The sequence below is a fragment of the Catharus ustulatus genome, chromosome 3 (genome assembly GCF_009819885.2).
Source record: "Catharus ustulatus isolate bCatUst1 chromosome 3, bCatUst1.pri.v2, whole genome shotgun sequence".
Classification (NCBI taxonomy): Eukaryota; Metazoa; Chordata; class Aves; order Passeriformes; family Turdidae; genus Catharus; species Catharus ustulatus.
In genome coordinates this window covers 92943659-92957798 of record NC_046223.1, presented here as the reverse complement: position 1 = coordinate 92957798, position 14140 = coordinate 92943659, and the positions used below count along the sequence as shown (strand labels likewise).

Here is a 14140-nt window from a genome sequence, read left to right as displayed (position 1 = left end):
ATAAAGAACATGATGCAGTACCTCACTGATTTTGGCTTCTTTAAGGCTGGATTCAAATTCCTCTATAGCTTTGTGGACATTTTTGTGATTTTCTAAATGGCTTTCAACACTAGGCAAATCTGAACCCCATTCTGCTCGATCAAGTTGAACCTTACAAACAGGAAGAAAAGATTAGCCATGGTCTGTAAAAAGTAAACGTAATCATTAAAAGTAAACTGTTTCTGCAAAAATTGCTACCTGCATTTCTTCTACCCAGCTCAACAGGTCCTGGACAAACTTCATGTTCACCTCTTCTTCTGTCAAATTCTGATCCACAAAAGCTGATTTCATAAGAGGTTTCCTGATTTGCATCAGTTTGAGTGTTTGCAGAGTCCCACTGTCTACTCCCGTCACATAGCTCTGAATTAACCGTGGTGGGATGCCTGATGGATAAGCAGGAGTGATGGTTGGGGTCAGTCTGGAAGTAAGACCTGATGTCAAACTGGAAGAAGTCAAAGTAGGTGTTAAACCTTGTGTCATTGCAGCATTTAGTTCAGGCGTTAGGTTTGTTGTAAATCCTGAGTTTAAGCTTTCGGTTATTCCTGATATCATCAGCTTTGTCTGCTCCGTGGTCAGTGCGTGCCCCTTGTTGTACACGGAGGAGCACTCGGTCCGTATGGCCATCAGGTCATCACGAAGTTTTGCAACTCTATTAAAGTAGAATTAAAAAAAAACAAAACAAATGAATGCTTATGATTAAGGTTTATCATGATCAACTGGATACTGACATGAGTTTGCATTACCTCTTACGCTTTAGTAGCACTTAAATATTTATAAGCAAGTATTTTTACCAGAAAGTACAGGGAATAACAGCTTATGGTTCTATACAGATAATAAATGCAGAAATCGGGCAAAGACTGAAAAAATGGTATAGGCACTGACACGCACTATAGACAGTTCCAGGGAGCAATCACCAAACCAGAACTCTTACAAGACACTACATGTTGCGGTAGATCAAACACCTGCAGTTCACTGCCAAGGAGTTACGCACTTCATCTCAGTCAGTCCAAGGATGAGCCCCAAAAAAACTTCTTCAGAAAACAAAATTATGCAGTTTAAATGTTTCTTTCTGACAGCACTGTGCACAGTGCTACACATAACCTACTGTTACTCCACTTACTACCTGTAAATACACCTACAGCTGTCACCAGAAATCTTGCCTCCATTTAAAAAAATCAAAGTTAGTAAATTCTAAATGTATTGTATGTGCAATAAAACAACCTAACATCTTTACACACAGGTATCTAGTAAACATTAAACATTAAGTCATCTTCAGGGGTTGACTTCATTTTCATAAATAAGCACAAATAGCTCCTGTTTTCTTCAACAGTTTTGGGCAATGCACCCTCCAGAATATTTGATATTTGGGTGCCCAGTGACAGACCACAAAGTGTAGGCATAGTTATAAAGAACTGAAAACTTTGTCCATAATGGGAATCCACACTTGAGACTTCTTTTATTCACACAAACATACTGTAAAGTACCTTTGAACAAGCTGGTCTGCTTGGTAGTATTTTCCATCAATAAGAATTTGGGCATCAACCACTTGCTGGCGGAGGAGATTCTCAGATTCAAGAAGATACCCAGCTATCTCTGCTTCATGTTGGAACTGAAGCCCTGACTCCAATCGCTTGGTGTCCTTAAAAAATAAGAGAGATCATAAGCCTTGCAGCTAAAACCAAAGAGGTATCAGTGCTAAGATTTAAAAAATAAAAAAAAAACAAATAAAAAGAAAACAAAAAAACCCCACCAAAAAAAAACAAACCAAAAAACAAAAAAAACCCCTTGTTTTTATCTTGAAACTATTCTGAAACATTTAGTTAACTACAGAACAAAAAAAAATTAACAGAACACACCCTAGGCATCTCTAGGTGGTATTTTCTTGAAGAAATGCTAAACTAACAATACAATGTAAATTAAAGTAGCAGCTATTAAGGCTACCCTCACAAATGCTGAAAAATTTTTTGCCCTTTAAGTTCTATAAATTTATGAATACAGACAAGTAAAATCACTGACTGACTTACAGACTGCAGAGCATTCCTGGCAAGTACCAGTTTGTCCTCACAGCTCCGGCTGTCCCGCTGAATTCTGTTCGCAATTTGCTGCAGCATTTCCAACCTAGGTGATGCCAAAGCATTTCAGGAAAATAAATAAATACTATGTTATGTATACTTACAATCATATTGTGTGACTTTAAAAACAAACAAATTAATCAACAGCATCTAACACAAAGACAAATGCATGCATATGTCAAGTTACCTGTTCCCTTCTAAGGTTCCATTACCAAAGCTTATACAAGATCTAATCAGCGTGGGACCACAATTAACAGAAAGGAAATTCTCATTAGAGTCAACGCTGGTTCGAGTACTGGTGCTGTTGCTAAACAGCGAATCACTGCTATGATAGCTGTAACTACTGCTATTCATTTTTACATCCAGAGCACAGTTCTTCTGCCTGTTTGCATTTGCTGAAAAATGAAGATAAAACTCCTGCAAAATGTACAGCTTCTAGGGATGAAATTCCACTCCTGGCTTTTGAAACACCTAGACTCCTCCTTTATATAGGCTTCAGTATGCACATTTAAAACCCAGCAATTAATATTCTGCCAGCTCTTCAAAGGATTTTACCTGGGGCTATGTACGCTACCTTGTTTTTGGCTTCCCTACCTTGCATTAAAGCTTGCAAGTACAGACTAGGCAGCAACAATGGGGCGTCTCTAGGAAACAGACACACCAAATATTTTATTGAAGTGTCACTAAATAACTATAAATGAAGTAAGAACTAAAAGAGCTCTTTGCAATGTCTCTCAGACTCCTCAATGGAAAGTTTCAAAAGGGAGTGAAGGGAGAAATCCACACTCAACAGTAGAGTACAAATACCCTCCAGGCTGGGTTCCTTTTCCTTCAAATAGAACTGCACAATAAAACTGGGGGAGTATTAGGATTAATCAGTTCATTACAATATAATCTGAGACACTTATATACCATCCAACCTACTGTCATTCCTGCACTGTCCAAGCATGCATCTTCAACAACTTTCCTGTCCCACTACACTGTCATCCTGAAAATTTCCCTTCATCTTCCACATCCACAGCCAACTGTTTCTAGCTGTTTTGACCAGAAAAAAAAAGTAAGAAAAATCTGATCACTGCTTTTAAGTTTACTTTTTAGCTCAGAATTTGGGCTGGGGTGATTTTTTCCGTATTTCAGCCCCTGCTTTTAGGATTCCTGAACAACCACACCCACCCCATAAGGTGACTGTTTACGCAGCAGAGCTCGGCAAAGGCACAGACACACCCCAGCAGCAATGCCAAACTCTGCTAGTTTTGCAAACCAGAGCTCAGTTTGGCACTCTCTTCATTAACACCATATTAATTTTGATCCCATACACCAATCTGGCCACACATTTTCTGTTTGTGTTGGTACTTTGAGATGTATTCAGCTGACTTGCAGGCAAAGTTTTATTATTCACCAGGTTTCAGTATTGGCTGAAGTCACATTTTTGCCACAGATTTCACCCCATCAGCTGTATCAGCACTCACGATGATGAGATGCACTGGCAACCAGTGCAACAAGCATGGATTATGCTTTTGTATCCACCTCAATCAATACTTTTAACTTGGTGACTAAGCCAGAATCACTTAATGAAATTTTTTCTTTCATTTTACAGTGACTATCATGTGTAGTGACTATCACCATATGACCTGTCACTTTAAATGTGTTTACCCTTCCTGAAATATGGGAAGGAAGTTAGGTTCATGTTTGTTTATCTGTGCTCAGACCATTTGAAAAAATACAAATAAACTAATGTCATTTACACACATTCTCAACAAAGATAATCCAGCTTTCTGCAAGTATGAACAGAATTTCTACTGGTGAAGCCAGACACTTTGCTTTTGGCAGGCTGGGACAGATTAATTTACAAGACCTAGCAGGCTGTATTTCTGCTGCTGCTTTCCAACGTTCTGCTCTGCATAATAGGGAAAATTCAGTATTGTGTGGACAACTTTGTATTCCTTTATAGGAACTTGTTCCACAGTTGGGTATTGTGAATCAACACCTCCTCCTGAATCTGCCATTTCAGTCATGCTCTTGTCTTGTAAGCATGACATGTTTCATCAACCCTGACTGCCTTTGTCCTCTGACTGAAATCTCTCTTGCTGAGGACTTCCTAAAAAATGATCTGGATTCCTCACACCTGGTTTCAGGTACCTAAACCAGAGAGCCAGGTCACCCTGCTGTCACCAGAAAGTCAGCAATAAGATTCTCTAGGAAGTGATTCAGATCTTAGACATCTCCTTTGGATACATAAAGTCAAGCAGAATTAATCCAGATTCAGGTGTCTATCTACCCACAGGTAGAAGCCCCCAAAATCATTTAACTTTAAGAGGGTTTTTTAATTACTGAATGGATAGCATCTGTGTCTCCCACAGAACTTAAAAAATGCTCCTGACCTCATCAAGACTTCAATCATGCTTAGTACATCATCAGTGATGCACAAAAGCATCCCACAGCCTACTATCAGCTACTGTGCCTTTCCACACCTAAACATTTAGTGTGTTCTTGAGTACCACTAACATTTTAAACAATCTCTACAGGGGACATTAGCCTGCAATACTGTGCACCAACAAAAATACACATTTCATGTCAAGGATGAGGAAGGTCCTGACATGAAATCAAGGTCCTCATATGAATCAACATGAATTCAATGTCTTGAAATGAAACAATGAAGTGGTATAAACCCAGCTTTGACTAACTGCACAAAGAAGGTGTTTATATATAAAAGTGCTTTGATGATCTGAAGCACAGATGCTGCTCATCACAACCTTCTGAACCCACCAAAGCTGTTTATATCTGGACCTGCCTCTAGGCAGGTAGAGAATTTCAGACCTTGAACAAAGACAGAAATGTTTGATCTAGAAAAATAATATGGACATTATCACAGAAGAAGAGATTTAGAAGTTGGGTTAAAACAATAGAAAATATAATAACAAAGCCTGTGAAATATTCACTAGCATACCTCTCCACTTCAGGACGAAGGGTCTTCTCTCTTTCCAGCATGGCAATAATCAGCTTTCCCCATTCTTTTTCTATATCATTTGGATGGTAGCCTTGAGAGAGTTTGATGCGTCCGAATTCTATCCAGACCTTAAAAATTCATATGTACTTGTTATTTTAAGCCACAGAAAAGGAACTTTTATACATTTCAATGAATCTAAAACTTACCTCTAGCAGTTTATATAGATGTTTAATTTTTGATTTTTCTATCTCCTTCGGTGGAATTTCTGTTTCTTTAAACTGTAAATATTGATTATAAAGTGCCTACAGAAACATGAAAAATAACATCAAGTTTTATTTACAGTGAATATAACCTTAGTTTTCAAACCTTCTTCTAATATTCTTCACAAGCTTATCTTTATACAATTCAACTAGAGTTCTACAAAAAACAATCAGTGACAAGGTAAAGACTTGCTGTTGATCATATGCTAGCAATGTATTGATTATACTTTGAAAAGGTTAAGGAGTAGTACTGTTCTACAGTGGACTTGATTGTATAAATCAACAAGCATGTCATTTGTTCAAGTATGCTTTGAGTCAGTAAGATAAAGTGTAATTCCAGCAAGCAATCTAAGCCACCACACCTCACCTTCAATTCCACAGGATTATTGGGAAATGTTCTGTCAGACATTATCGTGACATGGTGTCTGATCCACTGCATGAGGTAGTTCACCATATTCTGATATTCCACCCATTTGACTTCAACATCCTGCCAAAGCAAAATCCAGAGTACAGAAGAGATGAAAGTCATCCATTTCTGCTTCAGCTTTAAAAACTGAAGTCTTCACACATACAGAAAATGTATTTTGAAATCCTGCAATTCTGAGACAATATTCATTTGCTCTTTAAAGATTCCAAATATATGATTTCAGTCTTCAGTTTTGATCCTCATTAACTCTACTGAAAATAAAATATTTTCTAGATTAATAAATTTCAAGCAGTTAAGAATCAGAAAGACATAATTTATACATTTACAACTTAAGCTCTTACAAAAGTAAGAGCTTTGACTTGATCTTTCTCCAGCTTCAGACACATTTTTTTCAGTTAAGCTCTTTGCACAAATATTTTCATGACCATGACATGAAGTAGCTAAGACTCACAAATCTCAGCCTAGAAAAACCATGTCAAAGGAAAGTGTGACAGCCCTATGGAAGATCTAGCTAACATTCTGGATCTGAAATTCATAATTTTATTAATGTAGCTCACGCACTGCACAAGTATTGTTTTCCTACTTACATTTGCACTGATGCCTTCACCACCTTCTGGTACTTTGGGAAATGCATCATAAAGTGATGACACATAAGTTATTACTGACTTCTCATCAGGTGAGGAAACATCGACATCTAAAAGCAAGACAGAACAATGCTTTATCACATAGTCGTAAGAATGCCTACAAATATGCTACAACCTGCAGGCAGATTGGATTTTATTTAAGTCTTGGGGGTTTTGCAACAAAGCCATCTGTAGCTCTCTTACCTTCAGGATCCAGAAGTCTTGCAACACCAAGTTTTTCTGCTACAAAAAAAGCATGTTCTAAGTTTGCGAGGTTGCTTTGAACAGCAACAGTATTCATGTCTATCAGGTCCGGCCTGCCAAATAAAAACAGCAACACTTGATTACAACTCTTTACCAGTTTTGAATTACTTCTGCAGTGATAAATCAAGCCACGAGCATGGACAGACACAGCAACAGAGTTTCCATTATAAAAGGATTTCACTAAAATCGGGTGAACAAGCTGAGACCACTGCTAACTGAGAACCACAAGCAGCAGAAAACTCCAACACTCGGTTCTTCACATACAAGCTGGCTTCCAGCCATCCCTTATACACCTCTGTTTTCTTATGCATATTTATTCACGTGCATTGACACTGTATTTCAACACCTAGTCCTTTCCACTGTTCTTGAGGGAATTAAATTCACCTTTCTGTTTTACAGGAGGGAGCTACTTTCTACTGCTTTCACAAGTTTTCAGTCATTCTGCATCAAATTCAGCATGTGTCCAAAGTCACACAGCAATAAAGTTTTGTCACAAAAACATCACTTTAATCTTTTCTGATGAGTTTCTTCAAATGCATTGAAGCCTTGCTTTCAGATAAACATTGGTGTCAGTTCTCTCATAGTAACTCTCAGCTCCATGCACTTAAACTTCCACACCTTCATCCTGCTAAACGCCATTGCCAGCCACAACATGCTTGCTTTAATGGAATAATTGTCTTAAACCAATCTTGCCTATAAATATTTTTAAGGCCCATAAGTATTATCCTGCATCAATCCTGTACCAGCATCACTACTTTAATGTTTTAAATTAATATAAAACTTTGAAACTAATAATGTCCTTTAAATTTGCTATGTAGGAGCTGAGTTTTAGATCTTGTGATTCTCAGTGTGTTACTCCTTGCCTCTTTCAGCACTTGGAATTCTCACAGTCATTTACCAAAAAGAAATAAGGGATTTTCAAACATGCTGAGCAAAAGCTCATCTCACTGAAGTCAACTAGAGCCACAAGGGTCTGAAACCTTTGCTACTGAAATCCTACACACTGAAAACCAGACTCATCATGAAAAAAACCTAAAACAAAGCAGAAAAATAAAAAAAAATTGGCACACAACTTTCAGCAAACAATCCAGTTCTTAAATTTTCTCATTTTTGTTTCTAGAGAAACTATTTTCCTAGTTTTACCAAGTAGAAGTTTTAAATAATTGCAACAGATAGAAATATGTTAAATACCATTGTTCAAAATTAATATTAACATTTCATGTGGCAGCACCCTAAATCCCCTTGATAACAAAATGGTATTAACTTTGGGAAAGTAAGTACAATCTTGTCTTTGAACTAACAACAAGCACACTGTAAATAAAAATCCATTTCTTTTCAGCCATTCAGAATCACTGTGCTCCTTGTGCTCTTTTGAAAACACGTCTACAAGATAGATAATAATACTGCACCCATTATGCCTTGAAAGAACATTTAATAATAACAAAATGCAAGCAGTGCAATATAATCCCCCTAAGGAAGTGGGACTTTCCACTTCCAATATGCTTAGTGGGAAGCATGATCAAGCTCATGCTGTTCTTCTCTGAATTTCAGTGCAACAAAAACAATGCAATGAAACCAATATCAGCCACTGCTCTCAGCAGCACAGAAAATCCATGAAAAATAAAAGACAGTACAAGAAAAGAAAACTGAGCACCCCATCTCCTGTTTCAGCTACAATAATGGAGATGGTATGAGTAAAGATTGCTTTAACAGCAGTTTTGACAAGAGAATCAGGTTTTTATAAGAGTAACACTGTTGCTTAGGTTATTTTTTCCCTCCTGCCTACTTTATATTTGTTTCACATTTGATAAAATGTCCCAAGAATAATCACTTGCACTGCCTGTTCAATTGCCAAGTCTCAGAACATGAAAGGACATGTTGTAAAAGCCTTGACTATTCCCAGAAATCAAGCTGCAGAGACACTGACACAATAATCTCCTTAGAATAAAGATTTCATTTAGTTTAAGAAGAGGTAATGTTTTCACTGTGATACAGGTAACAAAATCAATAAAACCAACTTCTCTTGCATAATAAAGTATTTTATTTTGTGAGTTGTGGCTTCGCCACCCAGCTGAAGAAGAGCCTACTCTGTGAGATGCCTCTCCACCTTTTAAACATATTTTCCCATCCCCACAACTCCTACCATCATTGGATTATCTTACAGTTTCCCTTTAAGAAGAAGGGAAAATTGAAATTAATTCTGCCAATTTTCAGCTAATTATACACTTAGCACATAGTATACTGACCTAGATTAACTGGTCTATATTTATCTAAAATCTTGCTCTCCAAGAAAATACTACAGAACATGGCATTCATGCCTGTCTTGATAGTGCATGTCTTTGGTTTTTTAAAGGCTCCACAGCTGACTGAGAACAAGTCCACTGATGGTTTATGAAAGGGAAAAGACAAGTATTATCACTAGAATGCAAAAGCACCTGGCAAGATGCTGCCTAGGGCTTGGGGCCTCCCCCTTTGCAGATCACCCTCTCCTCTTCACAAGTAGTAGAGGGATATATTGCAAAGCCAAAGGAGTTTACCTCCCAGAGCTCAGTAAAAGACCTCTTTTAGCCTGAGAAAAGTGCATCCAAAAAACATAGCTCAGGAAATCACTCACTGCCATATCGTTCCTTTTGTTTAATAGTGGGGATTTTTCGCAATTTTAAATAGAAATAAATGCCATTTTTACACGCTGTAAGCTTGCAGAGACACCTGTCTACTAACTTGAAATAACTGTTGAAATTGCAGTTGTGATGAGTACCCACTAATACACATTTATTTAATTGTCGTAGTTGAAGCAAACACTAGACACTAGCAAATATGAGTTTTGTAGAAGTTATTTATATGTATTATAAATGTACTTTATATCAATTTGTATAGCATTATTAAGTAGCTTTATGCATAACCAAGAACAAATTAAACTAAATGCCCTTTAAGTTACATACAATGACTCTACCTTCTGTCATAATACTGTGAGTCATCTTATGGCAGACTTTTCAGTGGGCGGGGGCCTTGCCATTAAAGCACACATAAACATCCCAAACACCAGTCAAGTTGGAACATTCCATGCAAAGAAGATGCTTCTGCTGTAGCCACACCTAAGTCAAGGGTTTGGCTTCCACACTGAGAGTCATTAATCATTCAATTTATTAAAAAACTAGCGACTGCCATTTGAGATCTTAGTGTAGGTGTTGGAAATTCGAAAAAATTTGTAACAGAAGTGATGGGAAAAATGTGTAATTAATACTAGATGAATTAGGAAGCTGACAAAATTATGATAAATTCAAGAAAACAATACTTAGCACCACAAAGAGAAGGAAGAGAACTATATCTAAATAACAGCAGATATTTCTGGTCAGCAAAGACTCCTTGAAATCAGAGTTGTGCATAATAAATAACATTAGGTACACGTAGATTTTCTCATTGCCAGAACTTTATACCTAGCAAAACAGTTTATGATCTAGTTACATGTGTATATATATATATAAAAAATATCTGCCTGTTAAAATAAAAGATTCTATTTGAAGGGGATTTGATACCTCAAAACAGAAAAAGATGTTTAACTGAACTTTAATTTTCCTTCTCCTCACTGTTCTGGGATGACACTTGCTAAAGTTACCACAATGTTTATCTTTACTAAAACATATACATACATATATATATAAATATACACATATATATATGTATCTATCACAGTAATATTTCACATGAAAATTCTGTTAATGCATTCAGAAGGCTGAGAAGCCTGAAGTTATTTACATAAACTATCTAAACTGTTTAATCTGCACGATTTTTTCTCAGTCAAAACTCTTCACCGATATTAAAGGATATTTCATTCTTGGCCTACATTTAGTTGAAACCCTAACAGAGACTTTCTAGCAGCACTCTCAAAAAAAAAACCACGCCTGAAGATGCAGAGTGAAGTGTAACACGTCACTATAGTCCAATTAGTTTTTCCAGTGCTGTAATTAGAAAATGCTTATAAAAGTTAAACTTTTTTTTTCATTGTTCAGAGACAAATGAAAAGGACGGGTGCCAGAAAGACTCATGCCTTTATTAGGGATGGAAGAATTACTAGAACAAATGAAAGACCATGCCAGCATACAGTCATAGAAAAAAAATTAAAAACAAACAAGCAAACAAAAAATAATCTATTCTAGAGATTTTGCTTATTAACAGAAACATTGCAAAGAAAGGAATAAAAAAAAATAAATTTTCACGTAAAACAGAAATTTGAGCTCTATCTCTTCAAATATGTCTCTTGTTATTTTCCCAGGAACTCTACAAATGAGACGATGAAGCAAAATGTATTATTTAACCTATAAAATTAGGCCTACCATCTGCCTATCTCTTAACACATTTCAAAAATACCGATGTGTTTACACCAGTTTATGTGTAGAGTCAATGTTCTGGAACTCACTAAAGAATTTGTCCCCACTTGAGGTACAAATCTAAGTCTTGTTCAAAACAGCTTGTAAAAGAACCTGCTTCTGAGTCAACAAAGACTGAATCAACAACGCAATGAGAATGATGGCTGGACTTCAACTAACGTGTACCATTATTTGTGCCCCACACACTTTTATTGATTTCCATGTTTGCAGTGCTCTCATATTGTCATGACCAGGAGATACAACTACAGTGTTGGGGGTACCCTTCACTAATAGATATGCCTACCACATTTTCCTGATTTATTTTCAGGTAGTCTGATCACTTAGAGAAGATGAAGTGGAGAGTTTCTGCTCAAAATTGGTGAGGTTTGAATTTGTGGCATTAGGGAGGAAGAGACCTCTTCCATCATCAAAAACAAGGACCACAATGTGGACATACAGCACAAGGTTCTGCAGTAGGTTCCTTGGTGCCAAAAACCCCATGCTGAAGAAAGGACATAAAATGTCAACTCTGACTCAACACCATCTTCCATTACATCCTTCCATTCCCGCTCATTCAGAAGCTCTAGATTCATACATGATATGATGATTTAAAAAATTACTCCAATGCATCAAACCATTGAAGCTGAGCTTGATGTCACTGAAGTTAGGTAACAGTCCAGAATTCAGAGAAAATAAAATATTTCAATTAGAAAACTGTCATTGTAGGAAAACTTTATCCTTACAACTGTGATAAATCAAAAAGCATGCTGTTGCATGCAGCTCTGCATATTTTTTGTTCAAGTATGTGACAAAATCTTTTCTAAATCTCCCCAGGACCCCAGCCTCAATTACATACTGTGTTAATATGATCATTATGCCTTGTATCCTCTTTTTGGTTTTGTTCTCTTGTCCTTTGTCATGGTATGACAGGAATGCCTGCACTACATGATTTTATGTATCTCTATGGATTTCATTCAATGCCTCTATAAAGATGAACAAAAATGCCTTTTTATTCACTTGAAAGCTGAAAACTTCTCATGTGATCTGAACTCTTCACCTCTCCTTTGCTTATTTTTTCATCGTTTTTCATCTAAATTTTCAGATATGATGAATAAAACTAAAAAAACAATTGCAATAGATAATATAACAAGGGCACACTATTTATAGATGCATGTCTATTCTTCAGACAGCCCTGCATATTATATCAAAACTTCCCCCAGAAAAAGAATTAATGTTTTAACTGCACTTAAAATAAGGAAAGCAAAAGCTGTCACGTGCACTAACATTAATTCATTATTGTTAATTAATTAATTAACAATATAAAGAGCTAACTCAGGTAGTTCCTTCAATTGTGCATGTCCTTGATTTCACAAACACTGAATTTAATAAAACTACTGAAGCCGCCTGTCCCACCTTTGTTAGCACTGAAAAACTTTACCTGTAACTTGCCATACCAATTAATTTAGATAAATACACAATAGTGGTATTGCAATATCAAAGATCTTTTAGTTAATTGTGGAGTTCATCTTCAGCCATGAAAAACAAACCCCAATCACAACTTGGCAGTAAGTTTGTGATGCAGGTTTCAAAATCAGTACAAATATGAATGAAAATAGAAAGGATCTGTTAGCCCTTTCACTAGCTTTAAAATCAGTTTTTACACTCTCTTAGCATTAAGAGCTGTTTCCATCATTACAAAACTAGTAATGGTACAGCAATTTTGGCAAATTTTAGCTATGATAAAATTTAAATAGTTATGAGGCTCATAACTAGTAACCTCAACCCACACCATGCAATCGACAAAAATAATAATAAACAATGTACTTTTTCTTGAACTGTGAATACCAAAGAGACAATGAAGAAATACAACTAAACTCTTTTTCTGTTCTGCATCCTAAGAATACTCCCTCCAGACCACAGCAGTGGCAGCTTGACAGAATGGCTTCCCAGTGGGATTAGTACAGTTACCAACAAGGAAGAATGATGAGGTACTGTAATGACTTCAAACAACTTCCCAAAGGCTCCTTGTCCTGTCTTGGAAGCAACCATTTCTTCATGTGCCACAAATTTGCCAAAGGCATTCCCTGAAGACCAAGACCTTTCCCTATGTGATTTATCACAGGCACATACACCCCCACTGCTCAGACACCACATCCTTTTGGATTAAGACTTCTGACACCCTTAGGTGTCCTGGTCTTTGCCAATCCAAGAGTACAAAGCACACGAAGTCCAAATTAAAAAAACACCCAGCCTTTCAAAGCAAAGCATTACTTTACATTTTATACCCATTAAAATGGCAACAGAAAAACTTATTTCATCCCAGTTTTGTTTTGTTTTTGGTTTTTTTCTCAGTAACTGCAAAAAGAAAACTGTTATTCAGCTACTACTTAGCAGTAAGATCCAGCACAACATACACAGAGATATTTTAAGTCCAGATCTGAAATTAATCAACACAACTGACTGGAAGTCATCCATCTAATACCCACTAAAGCTAACCACTACCACAACACAAGATGCTAAAATTGCAGGCATGCTTCCAGTACTATCTTAATACAGCCTTTACCAAGTGCCATCACAGAATTCTTCTGAGTGCATCTGATTAAGGTTGGTTAGGTAACTTGCTGTTTGTAAATCCATTAGAAATATACTCAGGCAAGTAATCTGCTTGTCAATCTCTTTAAGTATCCTAAAAGCAATTTATGTTTTCCCAAATTGCAAATTCTCAACACTGAGTTTATTTATTCTACACAATAAAACACAGGGAAAATAGAACCACACAATGAGGAACTTGGAAAGGGGGTGCAACACAACCAAACTCACATTTTCTTTGTGTTAAAGCTGGGTTGCAATAAAGTACAAGTCACAAAACAACAAGCCAAAACCAGCAGACCCAACTAATCTCTTTATTTAAAACATATCCCCTAGCATTTTAAGGCTTGACACTGTGTAATATTTAGTTTCTTTCTCATCCATTCCCCAAGGGTGTTCAACGTGTTTCTGCAAATTGAGGCATTATTATCCCTCCCCTTAAGGAATGTATTCAAGTCAGTACCTGAGTGGTTGCAACATGTTTTAACATCAGAGGGATGCCACATACACTGCCAGCCAGGAGCTTAGTGTTCAACCAACTATATATACACA

General features: G+C 36.7%; 1 protein-coding gene across 15 annotated transcripts in view; it reads right to left on the bottom strand.

Moving 5' to 3' along the window:
• Positions 1–14140, bottom strand: part of DST (dystonin) — a 295125-nt gene that overhangs the window by 139563 nt on the left and 141422 nt on the right. For 14 of the 15 annotated variants that reach the window (XM_033054020.1, XM_033054008.1, XM_033054006.1 and 11 more), the window contains 9 exons: positions 6573–6685; positions 6333–6439; positions 5686–5805; positions 5265–5360; positions 5059–5186; positions 2064–2157; positions 1524–1678; positions 238–688; positions 22–150 (listed from right to left, as the gene is read on the bottom strand). In XM_033054020.1, the coding sequence (XP_032909911.1) occupies positions 22–150; positions 238–688; positions 1524–1678; positions 2064–2157; positions 5059–5186; positions 5265–5360; positions 5686–5805; positions 6333–6439; positions 6573–6685 (1393 nt within the window). The remainder of the gene's footprint in view (positions 1–21; positions 151–237; positions 689–1523; positions 1679–2063; positions 2158–5058; positions 5187–5264; positions 5361–5685; positions 5806–6332; positions 6440–6572; positions 6686–14140) is intronic. The other variant, XM_033054009.1, reaches the window with a different exon arrangement.